This window comes from Haliotis rubra, unplaced genomic scaffold, assembly GCF_003918875.1.
Source record: "Haliotis rubra isolate DU_JTF1 unplaced genomic scaffold, ASM391887v1 Scf941, whole genome shotgun sequence".
NCBI classification, from domain to species: Eukaryota; Metazoa; Mollusca; class Gastropoda; order Lepetellida; family Haliotidae; genus Haliotis; species Haliotis rubra.
Window position 1 is genome coordinate 13170 of NW_025767681.1, and position 20566 is coordinate 33735.

General features: G+C 40.2%; 3 protein-coding genes across 9 annotated transcripts in view; all 3 read left to right on the forward strand.

Moving 5' to 3' along the window:
- Positions 1-20566, forward strand: part of LOC124264775 (leucine-rich repeat, immunoglobulin-like domain and transmembrane domain-containing protein 3) — a 180144-nt gene that overhangs the window by 7368 nt on the left and 152210 nt on the right. The window lies entirely within an intron of this gene.
- Positions 3-3535, forward strand: LOC124264779. Of its 2 annotated transcripts, none has more exons than XM_046699573.1 (6): positions 3-577; positions 875-888; positions 1062-1116; positions 1300-1392; positions 1489-1599; positions 1800-3535. In XM_046699573.1, exons 1-6 carry the CDS (start codon positions 280-282, stop codon positions 1820-1822), a joined length of 594 nt encoding a protein of 197 aa, XP_046555529.1. In that variant the 5' UTR covers positions 3-279; the 3' UTR covers positions 1823-3535. The 2 variants fall into 2 exon arrangements, with proteins under 2 accessions (XP_046555529.1, XP_046555531.1); XM_046699575.1 differs by having other exon boundaries at positions 1492-1599.
- Positions 4657-20566, forward strand: part of LOC124264774 (Down syndrome cell adhesion molecule-like protein 1 homolog) — a 137993-nt gene continuing 122083 nt past the window's right edge. For 2 of the 6 annotated variants that reach the window (XR_006895238.1, XR_006895237.1), the window contains exons 1-13: positions 4657-4747; positions 6023-6092; positions 6269-6607; positions 7350-7679; positions 8704-8988; positions 9887-10144; positions 12922-13200; positions 13464-13760; positions 13937-14233; positions 15030-15185; positions 15481-15493; positions 15759-15851; positions 15983-16093. Coding sequence is in view for 3 of the 6 variants with exons in the window: in XM_046699559.1 (XP_046555515.1) it covers positions 6053-6092; positions 6269-6607; positions 7350-7679; positions 8704-8988; positions 9887-10144; positions 12922-13200; positions 13464-13760; positions 13937-14233; positions 15030-15185; positions 15481-15493; positions 15616-15668; positions 15759-15851; positions 15983-16093 (2551 nt within the window). In the remaining 3 variants the exon portion in view is untranslated. Of the gene's footprint in view, positions 4748-6022; positions 6093-6268; positions 6608-7349; positions 7680-8703; positions 8989-9886; positions 10145-12921; positions 13201-13463; positions 13761-13936; positions 14235-15029; positions 15186-15480; positions 15494-15615; positions 15669-15758; positions 15852-15982; positions 16094-20566 lie in introns of those variants that run through there. The other 4 variants (XM_046699559.1, XR_006895239.1, XM_046699561.1 and 1 more) reach the window with 4 other exon arrangements.

Below are 20566 nucleotides of genomic sequence, written 5' to 3' on the forward strand. Positions count from 1 at the left end.
AGCTGGTTCTGGTGGTGAGGGTATCGTGTCACTGCTTGCCTGGTCGAATAGTTACAGACGGACGTCATGTCACCGGTACATTGACGTACGATTAGCAGGATACGTCGACTAACTGTTTCTGGTGGTCAGGGTATCTGCTTTGCCTGGTCGAATAGTTACAGACGGACGTCATGTCACCGATACAGTGACGTACGATTAGCAGGAAACGTCGACTAACTGTTTCTGGCGGTCAGACGCGCCGATTTGATTGGTGACTGTTATCATGTCCACATTAAGCATATGATGCTCATGCAGTCAGTCCTTGCCTGGTTGAACATTTACAGACCGAAGTCATGTCACTACAATATTGCACAGGGCTTAGTTGAACCACAAATGAATACAATTCACAGTCATATTTTATGCTGTTTTGATTACATTATAGATCCACCAGACCAGGAAAAGCTCGAAGCTTCATATATCAGTACAGGGGTATTAGCAGGAGCGACAGCAGGAACCTTTCTTCTTATCCTGCTCATTGAAGGGACTGTTCTAATTGTGCTGTACCGAAAGGGGTACAGAGTTGGAAACATTCTGAAAGGTACACAATTAATTTCGTGTTGATATATGATTGAACACAGTTTACATGCAGTAGGTCTTCTCCACGAGGTATCCATGACAAAGCCTACACTATGTGAATCATTGTTTGTCACGATTGTGCATGGTGGCTAAAAAGGGCATTTGTACTACCAATGTCTGGAATGTATCAATGGTTATATTTCTATCTGCAGTAATTCACAGTACACTGTGTCATTCTCTCTTCTGGGTATGTTTACGGTTGATGTGACATGTTTATGTCCGTGTTGCATGTGTTATTTGTGCTTTATCTGTTTTCCAGGAGCTTCACGAAAAAAGGTAATCTAAATGTCCAAGTTCAGTGAAGCAATGCATGGATCAGGTAAAAGTAAGGAATAAGGTCGCATTTACAACATGTAAATTTAAAATTACATTTTACATTCTGAAGTGTATCTCCTAATTCCTTAATTGTGTTGCTCAATTGTTGCAAACTAACCTGTTGATTTTGCAGCTCCAGTCATCCTGAACCTGTGGAAATGGACAACAGAGGATATTCTTCATTAGGTATGCACTGGATATTCGATGCTTCACTTTTGTTGAAATAACACTTACCTCTGGATCAGTGAGCACTTAACCATCACAATATGTTTCATCTCTAGGTATGTACAGATTATTGGATTTTCCACTTTTGTGATATCTCATTTATCTCTGGATCTGTTAGTACCAAACCATTACGATGTGTTTCAGATCAGATCGCGGCTCCAGCGCAGTATTCAAACATGGAGGAGGAATCAGAAAAACAACAGTACACCCAGTTGAAGATTTATGAAAATACAAAAGGTAGGCATGTCATTCAAAAAAGTCGAATCTCAAGTTCTCACATGCATTTACTTGGGAGAAGGAGGAAGTTGTAATTCAACGTTTTGTTATCTTCAGCAGATGATGCAGCTGACAGAAGTACCTATGAGGGCGTGACAGAGACTCCCCCTGTGACCTATGAGTCCATCAGTGTATGGACATACCAGAACACTGGAGCACATTCTCCAGGTAACCAAACCATGAAACCCTACTGGTGACTGATATCTTTTTCATCGTCAAGAAACAATTGTGTCCATACATCTTTGAACATCAGTAATCATCACCATATGCTTTCTCTTCTGTTCCGGTCAAATACGTTTGTATTGTGTGCTGCTTTCAGTTGGTATCATATTTGTATGTTTGATTACCTTTATTTGTGTTCTTTGCAGGTCTTGACCATGGAAATAACTAACGAAGCACACGAGTATACTACATCATAATCGGTTTCAGTTATGGATAAAATATTCGTTCAATCCAGTGCACTACTGCTTTGAAGCAAACGTCTGTGTTATTTTCTTTATTTTAAAGCAAGTTCAATCCAAATTAGTTATGGTCGTGTCATCCTTGTCAATTGTATATGATTGAATATTTTACATGCATTAGGTGATCACGTACAAAGACATACGTATATATATGGAGCCAGAAAACTAGAAAATTACTTTGTCAGTTATGACTGATACTGAGCGGACTCAGTCATGGTTCAGGGAAGGAACAGAACAGCTGGTAGAGCCGATATCCAGTCATACTGGGGTGACTGTGAAACAGAGATGATAGTCTGGTTATCTGCGTGATATGGTGCCGGGGTTGTGTGTAATGCCCGACAGAACACTTTCTCATGGTGCCCTGACAACTATACAAGAACTCGGCAATGCTCACAGTGAGGGGCAATCATCTTTATAGGACTCTTATTGGGAGCCTAAAACAACATGGGGCACCTAAGGTTTTTGGTGTATCAGATGGATCGCACACGCGCAACTGACAGTTTGTCTTTTTGGACAAGGAATTTGTTACTGTGACTTTCTATCGTTTCAGATTTGGTGAGAAACTTTCACTGTGACGGTTGATCGGAGTTTGCTATTTCTAAATATATGCATAATTTCATGCATGATTAAAGTGGGGAATCAGAGCAAACATTGATTAGTTATTAGTTAAGGATGTTGCATTGAGCAACTGTCACAACGCAAATTTGATTTCACGGACATCAGTTACACAAACAGCTTCCATCTTTACATTTGGACATCATCCCAGACACCCTCGCCATGATATTGCTGGAATATTGTTAAAAGCGGCGTAAAACCATATCCACTCACTTATCCCAGACGCCCTCTGACCGAGGGATCAGGTGATTGGCAAATGTGTCTTCAACAGGAAAAACAGTTGTTGTCATAAATATACTGGACAAAATAAGTTAGGGATATTGGTATTTTTCTGCTTGATATTTTATCAGTGTGTCAATGAATAAATAGATCATTATTCATAATTTCAAAATGTACATATATCCCTAACTATTTTTGTCCAGTATATCAATACCGTAATGATCTGGTGTTTGACTGTCAACGCAATGAGGTTTTATGTCTATGCAATAAATATGCCTATATATAATGTCTAAATAGGTGTTTAGTTACCACCTAAATGGGAACCAATGTCCGAGAACATGGCACGAATAACATTTCTAAACTATAGAAATACAATGGGGAATCTTCAGTCTCATCCTCGTCACACATCGGCTTCCATATGAATTTTCTCTGGGAGTTCTATACGAAGAAGGCAACCAGGATAACTCGACAAATAACAAGCTACAAGTCAACACAAGTCGGAAGTGAATTACAAATGACAACAACAACCCGATGTATATCACCCAGCAAACCCATACACAATTATCAGTTAAAAACCTATGTTTTCAGTAACCAGTGACGTTTCACATTCATACACCAGAGAAATGGAACAAACAATCTGAACCTCGTCACATCGGCTTTCATATCAGTTTACTGTGGGAGTACTGTAACAAGCTGACAACCAGGAAACTCCCCAAATAACAAACCGCGTAACCAACACAACTCGGAAGTGAATTACAAATGACAATAGCATCATGATGTATATCACCCAATAAAGCCATTCACAGTTATCAGTTATAAACCTATGTTTTCAGTAACCAGGTAAACACCTGCCAGGTGAAAATGGACGTGGTCAAGGTGGGTGTCACTTGTATCATGTCACCACATTCAGTAGTCAACTCAACTAGCACCCTTGTACCCGAGTGGAACGATTTCCTTTATACAACTAGGTGGTTACGCTAATCAAGACATTGGAGATATATTGACAACATATTTGCCAGTGAGGACAATTCATTGTCATCTAGTTCCCTCGCTCGATGTATACAGCGAGGTGGACCGTTCTAGAAGTAATAATGCAACTCTGCTATGTACATCAATAAATTGTATTACTCACAAGAATGTACAGTTAGTTCATAAGATACGCAGGAAGCGGCCTCCAGAGGGGAAGACGGCAGTAGTATTCTTTTTGTCATCAGATTATTTGGAGGCCATGTGAATAACCTTTGTCAATGTTAAAGGAGATTTATGGGCTACGACTGACGGTGTAATACCCCTGTACACTCAATCGCCAGACACAGACATAGAATGCATGGTAAATGGGCCACTGGTCCATATTGTGTAGACAGAAGCATGTAACTTGTCATTGCCGGACACATGAATTTAGACCCAAAGAAGCATCGAGTCGCACCTTTTTCTTGCTGATCCCCGTAAAAACACAAGAACATACATTGTGAATTTGCGAAGAAGTGTGTGCGAAACGTTCACGCTTGTATCTGTCATTTATCTTCGAAGAAAAGGACGTATTGATATTAGAGGGTTTAGCTGGGTATACATCAGTGGAGTTTTATATGCATCTGTGTATGTGAGCGACAGCAATGTTTGTGTATATGTCAACATAATATTAAAAGCTATGACACAAGGAGCATGGTGGCGTACTTAGACATGAAGGTTTATCAAGTTGACGTTACATGATAAAACTGAGCGGTGTTAACTGAGATTGTACGACTGACCACCGAGACTCACTCGTTGACTTATTCGCTGACTCGCTGACTCGTCCACCGATTGACTCACTCACTCTCTCTCAATCCCCTTACCCGGCACCTACTCACACTAAACCTTCTTTCATAAAGCGGACTTCCACTGAGCTATATTTAAATTGTACTGAACTACTTGGTAGCGAATGATATGCGTGTATATCTATATATTACTTCCTTGTTGAGCTACCTGGCTATACACAGCCAGTGTAGTGACGGTTTATACCTGACAGCAACAAGACCCATCAGGTACGTACATTATATTCTTCTATGGGCATCTCAAAGCATCTAATGTGTCTATGTTCACTCCTTCCACCATGCTGAACATGTCAACTGTGAATACTTATTCTACATGCCAGTGGATAGGAATAACCTCCTATATGTCGATATACCTGTATACGTTGACCCAGTTTCTACTAGTAGACATGTTCCCTGAGTAAGAATCATCTGTACGTGTTAGACTGACTAAAACACCTAACATTACACGCATTGCTACTTTCTGAACAGGCTCTGGTGTGGCTGGGATTGTTTCAAGGGGTATGCAGAGTTGTGTCCCTTAGTTCACAATACAAAGGCGTCAGCATCAGTTCACACCGGTGTGGAGTGAGTGAGTTATTTTTTTTTAAACTTCACATTAAACTTAAATAAATCTATACCATAAACAAATCATCAAACGAAACAAAACTCTAGAGTATCACAATATTTGGTTTAAAACCAGCATGTTACAATAAATTGCATCACTACAGAAAACAATGAAATAAAAAACAGGCTACAGCAAGTGAAGGTACCAAGGACCACGGAGACTTTCAGAACCCTTGCTGCCTGCATGAACCCCAGCTGGACTTACATCATTCCTTCAGTTGTTTGCGATTATGCATGGAGAACAAATAGTCTACTATTATAAATATGGTAGATATAAAATACTTTGAATGAAAGGTAGCTCTACGCAGGACATACAGTTGTGACATCAGCATGACACTGCTCCAGTAGCTTATGTTGATAGTGTGTATATGTCAACATCTCGCCTCAGTGGAAATATTGTACATAGCATAGGCGAGAGAATACCTGTACTTCCTCATACATGCCAAGACTCAGTGATCGTGGTTTCGAAGATAACATTCTATCGATTTTATTCCTTTAACACAATGCCCGTGGAATCGGAAATGTTTAAAAATAGGCTTCTGAGACAAATCCAGTTACCGTGCCGTGATGCGGACAATGTGAAGCAATGTTCTATCACCTACATACTATCGTGTTTTGAAAGAAAGATGACATACCTTCAACCTTTTTCAGTTAATACACAAGTGTTCATCTGAATCATGAAACAGCACTATATGTAAAAACTTCTATATTGTTATACAAGATTCAGCGTTTGATACAGTAACAACTGTGATCACACACACACACACACATTATCATTCTGGAAAAGTAAAAAAGACAGGTGTGTGATCCTTTACATACAAGTATATCTCATTGCCACTCTAAACAATATCCAATATGGTAAACGTTAAACCTACATTCCAGATCTCACCGCGGTGCCAGACGACAGGAGTGATGAAGACAGTTTGTGCTGCAGTATTATATCTGATGGCAGGTACCTATCACACAATTGTGTAACAGTCTTTAGTCAGTTTTCTTCTGAATACTCACATTGTTACCGTAAGCGCTTGAGATAAATACATGACAAACAGAGTGTTTCTCTACTGGGAGTGACGTACGGTCCTGCTTCAAGGAATACTCCCTAAAGAACTAAATATTTTGGTTCTACAGGTGTTGTATCAGGTGCACCCAGTGCCAGTCCAGTGTTGTCTGCAGTGTCTGACACAGCCAGGTTCAGCTGGGAGATTCCACAGGGAGGTCTGGGGACAGGGAGTAGTTTCTATGCTGTCAGTCCTGCTGGTATCACTGTGTTCCTAGTGACCGGTACTGGGACATTCTTGACCTTTGACACCTACAGAGACAGACTGGTGTACCAGGGGAACATAGCAGCCAGGAATGTCACCTTTACCCTCAGTAACATCCAGACATCCGATGCAGGAACATACACCTGTGGGAATGGAGGAGCTAGTACTGAGATACAGAACTGTGGACAGAAACTTGTTGTCCTGGGTGAGTGTGTTTGGTGGTCTGGTATAGCCCAGGTCACACATAAGTTGGAGTTAAGAAACTTTGGTCACGGAGAGGCCTTTAATGGGTGACCGAATATGGCAGCTTGACTAATGAGAGTTTCTAGGACTTCTGCCCTGCCTTACAATGATGCACATATGACACTTATGGTTCCTCCTTAGACAGGTGGCTTTGTTCTATAATACCTCCGCCGTTCACCCAACAGTACATAAGAACCTTGGTGGTCAAGTGACTGTAAACCGTATGCCTTACATGCATCCAAAGCTATCATAGGTAATAACGTCTGCTTTTTGCGCATGATGTGTCCTCGGCGCCAATGATATCAGGCGCTGTACAAATGTACTACACATATGGCTCATATGTATATTATATTCATACACATATACCATTGCCACTGAAAACAATATCCCAAAAAATTATAAATTTTAAACCTTTATTCCCGATCTCCTCAATGTGCTAGACGACATTAATTGCGCTTTGAGCATGCACTAGTGTGTGGATTATAGCGCATAACAAATGGCCATTATTAATAATAAAGATAATTTGCGGTGCACTGTTATACCTAACTGCACATACCTGTAACGCGAAAAGTATAACCACTTTTTTCTGTCTTTTTTTCCTCGGAACTTTTCTTGAGATAAATGTACTAGAAGTAACATACGGTCCAGCTTCACGAACGACAATTTGAACAACCAAATAATTTTGGTCCACATGTGTTTATTAGGTACACTCAGTGCCAGTCCAGTGTTGTCGGCAGTGTCTGACACAGCCAAGTTCAGCTGGGAGATTCCACAGGGAGGTCTGGGGACAGGGAGTAGTTTCTATGCTGTCAGTCCTGCTGGTGTCACTGTGTTCCTAGTGACAGGTTCTGGGACATTTGTCCCCACCACCAACTACATAGATAGACTGGTGTACGAGGGGAACATAACAACCAGGAATGTCACCTTCACCCTCAGCAACATCCAGACATCAGATGCAGGGACATACACGTGTGGGAATGGAGGAGGGGCCAGTAGTGTGATACAGAACTGTGGACAGAAACTTGTTGTCCTGGGTGAGTGGTTATTGAATTAGTTGTTGTTATTCCTGGCTTGTTTCACATCCATATTCATATGGTAAATATAGATATGTGATCTGTTCATCGTAACGTCCATCAAACTATATACGGAAACAAATATAGCTGTCAGTGCATTTGACTTAACTTTGAACTTTTCCCAATTACGATGAAGGATAAGGCCAGGATATGCATTGTCGGTATCCAGTGAAGAATGTGATCATGAATCAAAGAAAATATATGAATATCAACATAGCTTGAAGGAATTTAATGAGTGTGTTTGCATCATATCTCAGGTACAGGTTATAATCTAATCACGACGGAATAGTAAACAGGATGGTCTTTCTCAAAATATGTCTATTATCTCAATCATTGAAATCAACCATCTTGTGTCTCGTCAGCAGTGTTATCTACCGACCTGTTGGGACTAGGTCACATGCCACACTTCTAAAGGTGAAGTGTATTGAAAACGTTTTTAAGCAATAACATGCAACCGACAAATAATCAAGTAATACCTTGTGTTATGTTAAGAAAGGAATTACGAGTGAATAATGAACGAGTGACGTCCCTTACGTTTACGCGTTTACATGAGAAATTCTAATAAGTTCATGTTACAATCGTGTATGTTGTTGCCAGAAACTGCAGAGACACCCCTGCAGAACTGTATATAAAACTAAAATTTACATCAGTACTAATGCCGAATATTTGATGTGCAAACAATGGAAGTATTTGTGTTTATAGAACTTTACAGACCGTTATTGCAATTTGTCATTATGAAAAAGGTAGTATACTCGTTACATATCCACAGAACAATATGTCTCGTGAAGGCCACTTGCTGGAAAATTGTGAGAAACCTATCTGTATTATCACCTTTCTGATGTTAGTGGAATATTGCTAAAATGTTATTGAATCACAATCAAGCATTCACCCAACTACCTTTTCATTTTTGATGTCTTTATTTCTCAATTGCATATAAAAAGCTACATGTTCACGCCCCTAATTTACACATGCACTATTTTGATAGGAAAACCCACGACACCTGGCCGTCCACCTGTGTCAACAACACCTGTCTACAACCAGTCAGTGACCTTGACCTGCAGCTCCACCGCTACCACAGTCCCAGCTGACCATCGTCTGACCTTGACCTACACCTGGCAGCGTGACAACACTGACATCACAGTTACCTCCCCTGGTTCCCCCTACACCTTCACAGTGAGTTCAAGGGACAGTCACAGCTACAGATGTAGAGCCAGAGAAAGTCAGGGTCTGGAGTCCGAGTGGAGCCAGGAGTACAACATGGAACCTCAGTGTGAGTACAGCATGGACATTACGCTGAATATAATCTGTGTGGAGTTTTACTACATTCGTGACAGCCACTGCTGTTGCCAAATCATAAATGACGACAGTCTGACAGTTGAGTGCAAGAGAGTCGCAGAGCTACTATAACTGGACTGATTGGCTGATGCTCCAATCATCTCCCTGTATACACTGAACCCAGTGTGATTTAATGTGGTGTAGACTGTTTCGTTAATATTACTGATATAGTGTTTTATTCCAACTGAATTGTCTTTTCTCTTGAAAGTGTACCGCAGAAAAGCCACCGAACCTGATTTTCACAAATTAGTTCATATTCAAATTATACCAAATATTTTCGCGGAGACACGTGGATCAAAATATATATTAAAAAGGAGCTTGGTGATTGTCAGCACATTTCGAAAACAGAATAAGCCATGGCCTACATCATTGATATATAAAATTAGAATTTGCGAGGCTCAAATAAAAATAGATGAACAAGGTGAATGCAGAGGTATTGTTTCATTTCGTCACACACTCCACAGACGTGAACAGGAGAAAACGTTCTAACAAAGAAGGAATTGTACAGGAAGAATGAAGATCACATACTCATGGAAACGATCAAGGGAACAAATGAAAGTACAAGTGTTCCTTTATTTATTTCGCGAATTTCACACAGGATGCAATACACACCTTGTGAAGAAACTTCAGGATCATGTATATTTTCAAGTGTTCCCAAATTCGTTTCTACGAGTATATATGGATTCACTTACTACGGTACAGCCGACTTTGAGGGAGTCAGCACTCAACCACCTAAAGAAACTGTTAATCACATACTTTTGAATGTGCTCTATCCAGTCATTTCTATATACCATCAATAGGCTGAAATTGTTGGCTAATATGTATCTCTTCAGACGGTCCCTACCAGATCTCCCTGACCCCCTCCACCTCCTCCTACACTGTGACAGAACACCAGGCTCTTCCATCAATCACGTGCTCCGCCCTCTGTAGACCCGGATGTAGCTACAGGTGGTTACACAATGGATCAGTCTTCAGCAGTGGAGCCGTGCTCCAGGGACAAGCTGACAGATCCAAGACAGGCTTCTACAGATGTCAGCCTTATAATACACACGGGAGTAGTGACAGTGTTACAGTCAGTGTTGATGTTCAGTGTAAGTATATAGTCTACATTGGTGACAGTGCTACAGTCAGTGTTGATGTTCAGTGTAAGTATATAGTCTACACTGGTGACAGTGCTACAGTCAGTGTTGATGTTCAGTGTAAGTATATAGTCTACACTGGTGACTGTATTACAGTCAGTGTTTATCTTCAGTGTAAATATATAGTCTACACTGGTGACAGTGTTACAGTCAATGTTGATGTTCATTGTAATTATACAGTCTGCACATAGTGTCAATTTTACAGTCAGCGTTGATGTTCAGTGTACGTATATAGTCTACATTGGTGACAGTGTTACAGTCACTGTTGATTTTCAGTGTAGGTATATAGTCTACACTTGTGACAGTGTTACAGTCATTGTTGATTTTCAGTGTAGGTATATAGTCTACACTGGTGACATTGTTACAGTCAGTGCTGATGTTCAGTTTAAGTATATAGTCTACACTGGTGACAGTGTTACAGACAGTGTTGATGTTCAGTGTAAGTATATAGTCTACACTGGTGACAGTGTTCCAGTCAGTGTTGATGTTCAAAGTAAGTATATAGTGTACACTGGTGACAGTGTTACAGTCAGTGTCGATGTTCAGTGTAAGTATATAGTCTACACTGTTGACAGTGTTACAGTCAGTGTTGATGTTCAGTGTAAGTATATAGTCTACACTGGTGACAGTGTTACAGTCAGCGTTGATGTTCAGTGTAAGTATATAGTCTACACTGGTGACAGTGTTACAGTCACTGTTGATTTTCAGTGTAAGTATATAGTCTACACTGGTGACAATATTACAGTCAGTGTTGATGTTCAGTGTAAGTATATAGTCTACACTGGTGACAGTATTACAGTCAGTGTTGATGTTCAGTGTAAGTATATAGTCTACACTGGTGACAATATTACAGGCAGTGTTGATGTTCAGTGTAAGTTTATAGTCTACACTGGTGACAGTATTTCAGTCAGTGTTGATGTTCAGTGTAAGTATATAGTCTACACTGGTGACAGTGTTACAGTCAGTGTTGATGTTCAGTGTAAGTATATAGTCTACACTGGTGACAGTATTACAGGCAGTGTTGATGCTCAGTGTAGGTATATACTCTACACTGGTGACAATATTACAGTCAGCGTTGATGTTCAGTGCACGTATATAGTCTACATTGGTGACAGTGTTACAGTCAGTGTTGATTTTCAGTGTAAGTATACAGTCTACACTGGTGACAGTGTTACAGTCACTGTTGATTTTCAGTGTAAGTATATAGTCTACACTGGTGACAGTATTACAGGCAGTGTTGATGCTCAGTGTAGGTATATAGTCTACACTGGTGACAATATTACAGTCAGTGTTGATGTTCAGTGTAAGTTTATAGTCTACACTGGTGACAGTATTACAGTCAGTGTTGATGTTCAGTGTAAGTATATAGTCTACACTGGTGACAATGTTACAGTCAGTGTTGATGTTCAGTGTAAGTATATAGTCTACACTGGTGACAATATTACAGTCAGTGTTGATGTTCAGTGTAAGTATATAGTCTACACTGGTTACAGTATTACAGGCAGTGTTGATTCTCAGTGTAGGTATATACTCTACACTGGTGACAATATTACTGTCAGTGTTGATGTTCAGTGTACGTATATAGTCTACATTGGTGACAGTGTTACAGTCAGTGTTGATTTTCAGTGTAACTATATAGTCTACACTGGTGACAGTATTACAGGCAGTGTTGATGCTCAGTGTAGGTATATAGTGTACACTGGTGACAATGTTACAGTCAGTGTTGATGTTCAGTGAAAGTATATAGTCTACACTGGTGACAGTATTACAGGCAGTGTTGATGCTCAGTGTACGTATATAGTCTACACTGGTGACAATGTTACAGTCAGTGTTGATGTTCAGTGTAAGTATATAGTCTACACTGGTGACAATATTACAGTCAGTGTTGATGTTCAGTGTAAGTATATAGTCTACACTGGTTACAGTATTACAGGCAGTGTTGATTCTCAGTGTAGGTATATACTCTTCACTGGTGACAATATTACTGTCAGTGTTGATGTTCAGTGTACGTATATAGTCTACATTGGTGACAGTGTTACAGTCACTGTTGATTTTCAGTGTAAGTATATAGTCTACACTGGTGACAGTGTTACAGTCACTGTTGATTTTCAGTGTAAGTATATAGTCTACACTGGTGACAGTATTACAGGCAGTGTTGATGCTCAGTGTAGGTTTATACTCTGCACTGGTGACAATATTACAGTCAGTGTTGATGTTCAGTGTAAGTATATAGTCTACACTGGTGACAGTATTACAGGCAGTGTTGATGTTCAGTGTAAGTTTATAGTCTACACTGGTGACAATATTACAGGCAGTGTTGATGTTCAGTGTAAGTTTATAGTCTACACTGGTGACAGTATTACAGTCAGTGTTGATGTTCAGTGTAAGTATATAGTCTACACTGGTGACAATATTACAGTCAGTGTTGATATTCAGTGTAGGTATATATTATACACTGGTGACAGTGTTACAGTCTGTGTCGATGTTCAGTGTAAGTATATAGTCTACACTGGTTACAGTGTTACAGTCAGCGTTGATGTTCAGTGTAAGTATATAGTCTAAGTTACAATGAGTGCTGATGTTCAGTGATGGTGTATAATGTGTACACTGACGACATAATTGTGTTATCGTATGACATATAACTACAGAACTGCAAGCCTCTTTCAACTAATGTTGATTTCATTGTACAGCCAATACTATGCCAATGAAGCAGTGGTTCACATTTTCAGACCCTGCCGACATAAGCATGTTTACCGCCAACTCTCACAGTGGCTCAGTAACAGTTAACGAGTCTGATACAGTGACCTTTAGATGCCAGATTGACAGTAACCCAAGGTCAGTCATCAGGTTACTGAATGGAACTGGAGAATTGACAAGGGCAGATAACTCCCTGACAGCAGCATACAGACTGGAGTCAGCAGACTGTAGACAAAGAGGGAACTACACCTGTACGGCCTCCAACAACGTCGGGGCACCTGTCACCCAGACGGTGGTGTTGCTGGTTAAAAGTAATGTCTTGATATAATGTACGCATCAATGTCTTGTAATGGTTGTCATTATTCGTTTTTGACATGACTTTTTTAAGGGTATTGAGCAAAGGAAATGCTTCAGGTATCAGTCTTTATTTGAGTTTGAATATGGCCTGTTGATCCTGTGAACGTAGAAGTATCGTCACCTGTCTAGCAAATGACTAATACGACCTTATATAACAACATCCGAAGAACGATTTCATTGTCACTGCTTTTGTATACTGTTGTCTGCATGTAACCAGGTTCTCCACGACTTGATGACTCGGTGTCCCAGCAACTCAAGTTTGCTGCTACTCTGGGTGGTGACGTGACTGTGTCTGTGTCAGTCCTGGCCAACCCCTTTCCTACATTCACCTGGAGTAGATCCATCAGCACCAGCCAGGACCTCACTGGTTCCTCCAGCCCTGTCTCAGACATCTCAGCCACTGCAAGACTACACCTTACTAACCTCCAGCGGCAGGACTTTGGGGACTACAGTCTTTCAGTGGACAATGGTGTTGGCGGTTCAGTGACATACACTATAAGCGTAGTGGCTGAAGGTTAGTTGCCGATATGTGATCGATCATTCAAGCTTTCAATATTTTGGATAACTGTCTTTAACTGTCGTTTGTTCACTTTAAGTTCACTATAAGTTTACTTTAGTTCCACAAATACTAAGTAGTGCAAGATTCTAAGATAAAATGATGACAAATAGTTCCGATTAATTTGTTGCAAGGACCACCAGAGACACCTTCACAGTTTAGAGATCTGGATAATGCAACAACGTCGTCGGTATGGCTGTCGTGGCTGCCTGGGTTCAATGGTGGACGCCCTCAGACGTTTCTCATTGAGTATCGTCAGTTTGCTACACGAACGTGGACTGTTTATAAGTCTTATGATGACACTGACGAGATGATGGTTGTGGAAGTAACTGGGCTTACACCAGGAGAGGTTTACCCATTCCGACTTCAAGCGAGAAATGACTATGGAGACTCTAACAGATATGTCTTCGTAGAAACTACGACTGCAGGGGGGTAGGTGTCACTTGATGAGAATCACTCAATGGCCACTCTTATTATCGTATGGAACATTCGTCAGCTGCAACAATGAAAACGTATGGATCCCTTAAAGGAACGATGTGCTCTTTGATCAGATATTCAAATGAAAGAACTCCTTCCTGGTGTGAGCAATGAACCTATGGGTTTCCAAAAAGAAACGCAAACGACCAGATAACTGAACAAATATAATTATAATAATTGGGGAATATGTGAAACATTTTTGTGTGTAAATATTAACACAGCGTCATTGATACTGTTTGGAAATGTGAGTATGCATAATTAACGAAGATTCGAAAAAATAGTTTGCAAATATCAGTTAAACGTGTTATTTGCTTTCAAAGTAAACATGTATGTCTTGTTGTGGTTGTATGAACACCAGGCAGGAGGCCCTCGTGAACTAGGGAACAAATGGTCTTCATGAACCCATGCTTGTTTGTAAACGACGACTAAATGGTTTTGGTGGACAGACTCACTGACTTGGTTGATGTAGGCTATCTTGTCACTGCATGGCGTGGTCGAATGTTTACAGCCAGCCGTCATGTCCCTGGTGTAAAGCAGACATCAAACATCTAACTTATAACGGAGCTTTATACCTGGTACTCATCTTTAGAAGTTAACCTGTGCCAATTGTATTTTAGCCCATGATCTGCAAGGACAGCAAACTCAAATGATTAGTTTGTGATCTTGCAAAATATAGTTTTTTACTTGAATGCAACAACGTATGATAAGTAGTCAACTGCAACTGTTATGATAGTTTTCATTACATTGTAGATCCACAAGCCCAGCAAAAGGTCGAAGCTGCATGTACCTATACAGGAGTAATAGCAGGTGCGACAGTAGGAACCTTTCTTCTTACCCTGCTCATTGGAGGAACTGTTCTAATGGTGCTGTATCGTAAGGGCTACCGGATCGGAAATACTTTAAAAGGTATATATTTAATGTCGTGTTGTTGAATTGTTATATGACTGAACAGTATTTACATGCAGTAGGTCTTCTTCAAAACGTATGCTCCATGATTTTGCCTACATACGTCAGTCGTCGCGTGTCAAGATTGTGAATGATTGCGAAGGGAGTAATCTGTACTGCTAATGTTTGTAATACTATGGTTATGTTATATGTCCCAAGTAATTTACAGTTAACGTTATTATCTTCACTGTCATGTCTTTTTACGTTTGATTTTTTGTTTCTCGCTGTATGCCGTTTTCTTATTCTTGTTTTTCAGATGCTCAAAAAAGGTAACCTAAACTTCTAAGTTCAGTCAGTAACTTGCAATAAGTTAACTACATTTACGTTTTACATACTTGAGGATTTATATTATTAGCCAATTATTAGAAACTGACCTGATGCTGTCTTGTATCTCCAGTCACCCTGAACCTGTGGAAATGGACAACAGAGGATATTCATCATTAGGTATGTACTGATTATTGGATATTTGCTTTTGTTTGATATCTCAATATCTATGGATCTAGTAGCACTAAATCTCTACACAATGTGTTTCAGATCAGATCACTGCTCCAGCGCAGTATTCAAATTTGGAAGAGGAATCAGAAAAACAACAGTACACACAGTTGAAGATGTGCGAGAATACAAAAGGTAGATGCATGTCATTTAATAAAGTCTAATCTCAAGTTCTCACGTGGCTGTACTGTCTGTTTATTGGGGCACTTGTGAGGTTAGTTTTAATTCTAATTTGTTTTGAAATATGTGTTCAATTATTTCTTCAGAGAATGCTGCGGCAGATACAAGTACCTATGAAGGCGTGACAGAGACTCCCCCTGTGACCTATGAGTCCATCAGGGCATCCCCATACCAGAACACTGGGGCACATCCTCAAGGTAAACAAACCATGAAGCACTCCTAGTGATTGAAACCTTCGTCATGAAAACACAGTGCCATTTGGAAAATGATCAATTATTACATACATTCATGTTATGTTTGGGATTATACTTGCTCCTCAAGTACAGATTCTAGATTTGTTTGCTTGGTATAGAAACAGGATTGGAACCCTCAATCTCAGAGTCAGGTACCTAATCGCCAAGTCAGCAATCTAACCCAATCAGCCACCACAGTGGAAATCTGACAACTAGTAGTCTAGATCACCGTACTTTGCCGACCCTCAGACAAATATAAATTTGTAGACCTCTGCCTTCGTCTTCGCCATGGATCAACTGTGTATTTGAACCCTTTAACATGAATACACAGTGCCATTTAGAAAATGATCAATTATTACATACATGTATGTTATATTTGGGATTACACTTTCTCCTCAAGTACAGATTCTAGATTTGTTTGCTTGGTATAGACACATCCAGGATTGGCACCCTCATTCTCAGAGTCAGGTACCTAATCGCCAAGTCAACAATCTTACCGATTCAGTCACAGCGGCTTCCGCTAAAACAGGCACCCATGAAGGGCCACCTCCTCGTGGTGGTTGCTGGGTAACGCTAAGCGCCCTTGAACCCCCGTTGTGGACCCGGGGGGATATTAGGTCCACCAACCTGTTTGCCGTGGGTTGCGCCCCTGTGTCGGTGGAGGACGGGATTCTGGTGGTTGAGGGCAAGGGCTCCAGGAACAGTGTTCCTTTGCCCAACACACCACTTCGGCCCTTACTTCACCTAGACGGGTGGTTGAACTGGCCCGGTTCAATCAATCGGCTGGTCACGCCGAGCCCTGTGGTATGCATTTTTGCTATGTCTTGACTCGGTATACTTGTTTTGAATACTATCTGTGTTCATAAAGTTATTTAATATTCTTGCCTAGAGCTCATGCCCAGAAGGCGGTGGCTCATGGGCCAATCTGGTTTATCCTCTGGATTAACTGGAGTATATCATTTCTGTAACCCTTTGGTGTCAGTTTGCTGGAACACCGCATACGTATGACATCGCTCTTGTTGGCGCTCCATGGTGGGCAGGGACCAGATTTGATGAACCAATATACAATTCACTATGGGTAAACAAAATAAAAAAAAAAAAAAGGGCAACTTTCCGAATCTGATTCTGAGCTTGACTCTGATGAAGATGATGTGGTTACTAAACTGCTATATTCTGAAAGGGATACTTGGCCACGCTTTCTTGTTCTGGAAGCAAAGGGTGACCGAACACTTGCTTCCTATTCACCATTTGTGTTAGAAAAGGGATTACAAGGTAAAGCAGGTGAGTTGAAAAACGTTACCAAATTACGGTCTGGAGATCTTTTAGTTGAATGTGTCAGGAAATCGCAGGCAATTAACCTCATGACGTCAACCAAATTAGCTGATATTCCAATTACATGTTCAGCACACAAGACCCTTAACTTTTCCAAAGGTCTCATCCGTGACAGAGACCGAAGTCTCGCAGATGAATTTGTTGAAGACATTGTATCTCAGCTTAGAAGTCAAGGTGTCCTTGAGGCCAAACGATTTACATATCGTAAAGATGATCGTGTATTCCCGTCCAACACATATCTTTTGACTTTTGACACCCCGGTTCTGCCAACTTCTATTAAGGTTGGATGTTTTTCCATGAGGGTGGATCTCTTTATCCCACGCCCTACTCGTTGTTTTAATTGTCAAAAGTTTGGTCATGGGCAAAATTCGTGTAGGAATAAATTAGCTTGTTTCAGATGTGGAGAACCTGATCATGATGGCAAAATATGTACAAACACCATCAAGTGCTTACATTGCAAAGGTGAACATATGGCATCTTCAACAGACTGTCCTGTGTGGAAATATGAAGCCACTGTACAGAAATTAAAAACTGAGAAACGACTCAGTTATGTCGATGCGAGGAAAGAAGCCAGACTACTTGCACCTGATCCAACACGTCCATCATATGCTTCAGCAGCCAAAAAGGTAACAACTGCATCTATTCTCTGTCAGACGGACCTTACTTGGGTGAAATCTGAACATCCAAAATCCCTCTCAGAGATTGAACTAAATACAGTAAGTTCCAAACCGGCCACAGATCCAGATAAGTCACCAATAAAGCAAAGAGGAACATCTTCAACACAAACAGAGTCAAATCAAAACAAATCGTCAAAATCTACTAAAGTGGACATAAAGAAAAAACAGATTCAATCTGACAGATTGCCAAAGGCATTAAAAGACACGGTGCAATTCCATAATAAATATGGTTGGCGAATATGGATACTGAAGTATCACATATTATGTGACGCTGGTGGCCATACGCGTGGTCACTCACCGAAAAAGAAAGGTAGAGCAGTATCTCCTGTTATTGCTCATAGATAATTACACCGCCATGAGCCATTCCCCTAATCTAGTACAATGGAAATGCAGAGGACTTGAAAATAACTTTAATGAACTACGGTTGTTAGTTCAAGACTTTTAAACCGTCGGCAATATGTCTCCAGAGACGTATCTTAAACATACTGATACATTTGATTTACGGCAGTATAGCTGTTATCATTCATTTTCTCCTCCAGGAGATAGAGCGACCGGAGGTTCGACTATATTGGTTAGACATAACATCATTCATAGTGATGTTCACCTGAATACCAATCTCAAGCCATAGCTATTCGCCTCAGCCTGCACATTGCGTTTACTCTATGCTCTTTGTACATTCCACCCTCATCTGCCCTTCGACAAACTGATCTTCAGAATCTCTATGATCAGCTACCAAAGCCCTGTATCATCATGGGCGATTTGAACGGGCACAACCCTCTATGGGGTAGTACAAGTACAAACAATAAAGGCAAGATTATTGAGGATTTTTATATCTGATAACAACTTGTGTGTGTTTTAATGACGACTCAAACACCTATTTACATCCTGGTACAGGAACTTATTCTACACTTGATCTGTGTCCCTTGCTGATTCAAATGTCTACAACGAATTTGAATGGTATGTTCATGATGACCTTTGCGGAAGTGACCACTTCCCAACTGTCCTAAAATCAATCAAACCAGATGATGACCCACCTTTATCACGATGGAATGTTAATAAGGCCAATTGGTCTTTGTATGGAACATTGTGTATGGAAAAATTAATGACGGAAAATTTTATAAATGTATCAGATCCGATAGAGTTGTTTTCAGCTCAGTTAAATGAAATTGCTGACCAGTTAATTCCTAAGTCCTCTTCAATTCCTCACATTCGTAAACCATGGTTCAACAATGAATGTAAACAAGCAAGAAAGTGTAGGAAGAAAGCAGAAAAATACTTCCGCAGACATCCTACAGTTCATAACTTAAATAATGTTAAAATTACTAATGCCAAGGCACGGCGAGCTTATAAACAAAACGAACGCCAGTCTTGGAGGAAATATGTTTCCAACATTAATTCGCGCACACCCATGTCTAAGGTGTGGAATATGGTCCAGCGAATAAAAGGCAAAGGCTCCAAGTCTTCTGTTAAACATCTTAAAGAAGGTGATAAATTGATAACTGGTAAGTGTGATATTGCCAATAAAATTGGTGAAACTCTTTCCAGAAATTCTTCATCATCAAATTATATCCCTGAATTTCAGAAATATAAAAATCGACAAGAAAAAAGAAGAATTAATTTTGACTCTAATAACGGTGAAAATTATAATGAAATATTTTCATTGCATGAGCTACGTACTGCTCTCGAGCAAGCTCATGATACTGCAACTGGTGAAGACAACATTCATTACCAGTTACTGAAACATTAGCCTGATTCATGTCTTTTGACACTTTTGGGAATATTTGACCATATTTGGATTTCAGGAACTTTTCCTCCTTCGTGGCACAATGCCATTGTAATCCCCATACCAAAACCTGGCAGGGATCATACAGATCCCTCAAATTACCGCCCTATATCGTTAACCAGTTGCGTTTGTAAAACCATGGAACGAATGGTAAACAATAGATTAGTCTGGTATTTGGAAACGAATAATCTTATCACAAATATTCAGTGTGGTTTCCGAAAAAACCGAAGTACTATTGATCATTTAGTGCGACTAGAATCCTATGTTAAGAATGCTCTTGTAAATAAACAACACGTAGTATCGATTTTCTTCGATCTGGAGAAAGCATATGATACTACTTGGAAGCACGGAATTTTGAAGGATTTACATCATTTCGGTTTGAGAGGTCGTTTACCTCTTTTTATATCACAGTTTTTAAGAGACAGGCAGTTTCAAGTCCGAGTGGGTTCAACCCTGTCTGATCATTATAATCAGGATCAGGGTGTCCCACAAGGCAGTATTTTGTCTGTCACTTTATTTAGTGTTAAAATAAATAGTCTTTCTAAAGTTTTAAATGATGCAGTTGATGGATCACTTTTCGTGGATGATTTTAATGTTTCTTGTTGTGGTAAAAATATGCATACAATAGAGAGGCAGTTACAATTA

Coding starts and splice junctions, on each gene's coding strand:
- LOC124264779 (XM_046699573.1), top strand. CDS start 280: ATGATGCTCATGCAGTCAGTCCTTGCCTGGTTGAACATTTACAGACCG. Junction 1,117..1,299: donor CAGAGGATATTCTTCATTAG/GTATGCACTGGA, acceptor GATGTGTTTCAG/ATCAGATCGCGGCTCCAGCG. Junction 1,393..1,488: donor GATTTATGAAAATACAAAAG/GTAGGCATGTCA, acceptor TGTTATCTTCAG/CAGATGATGCAGCTGACAGA.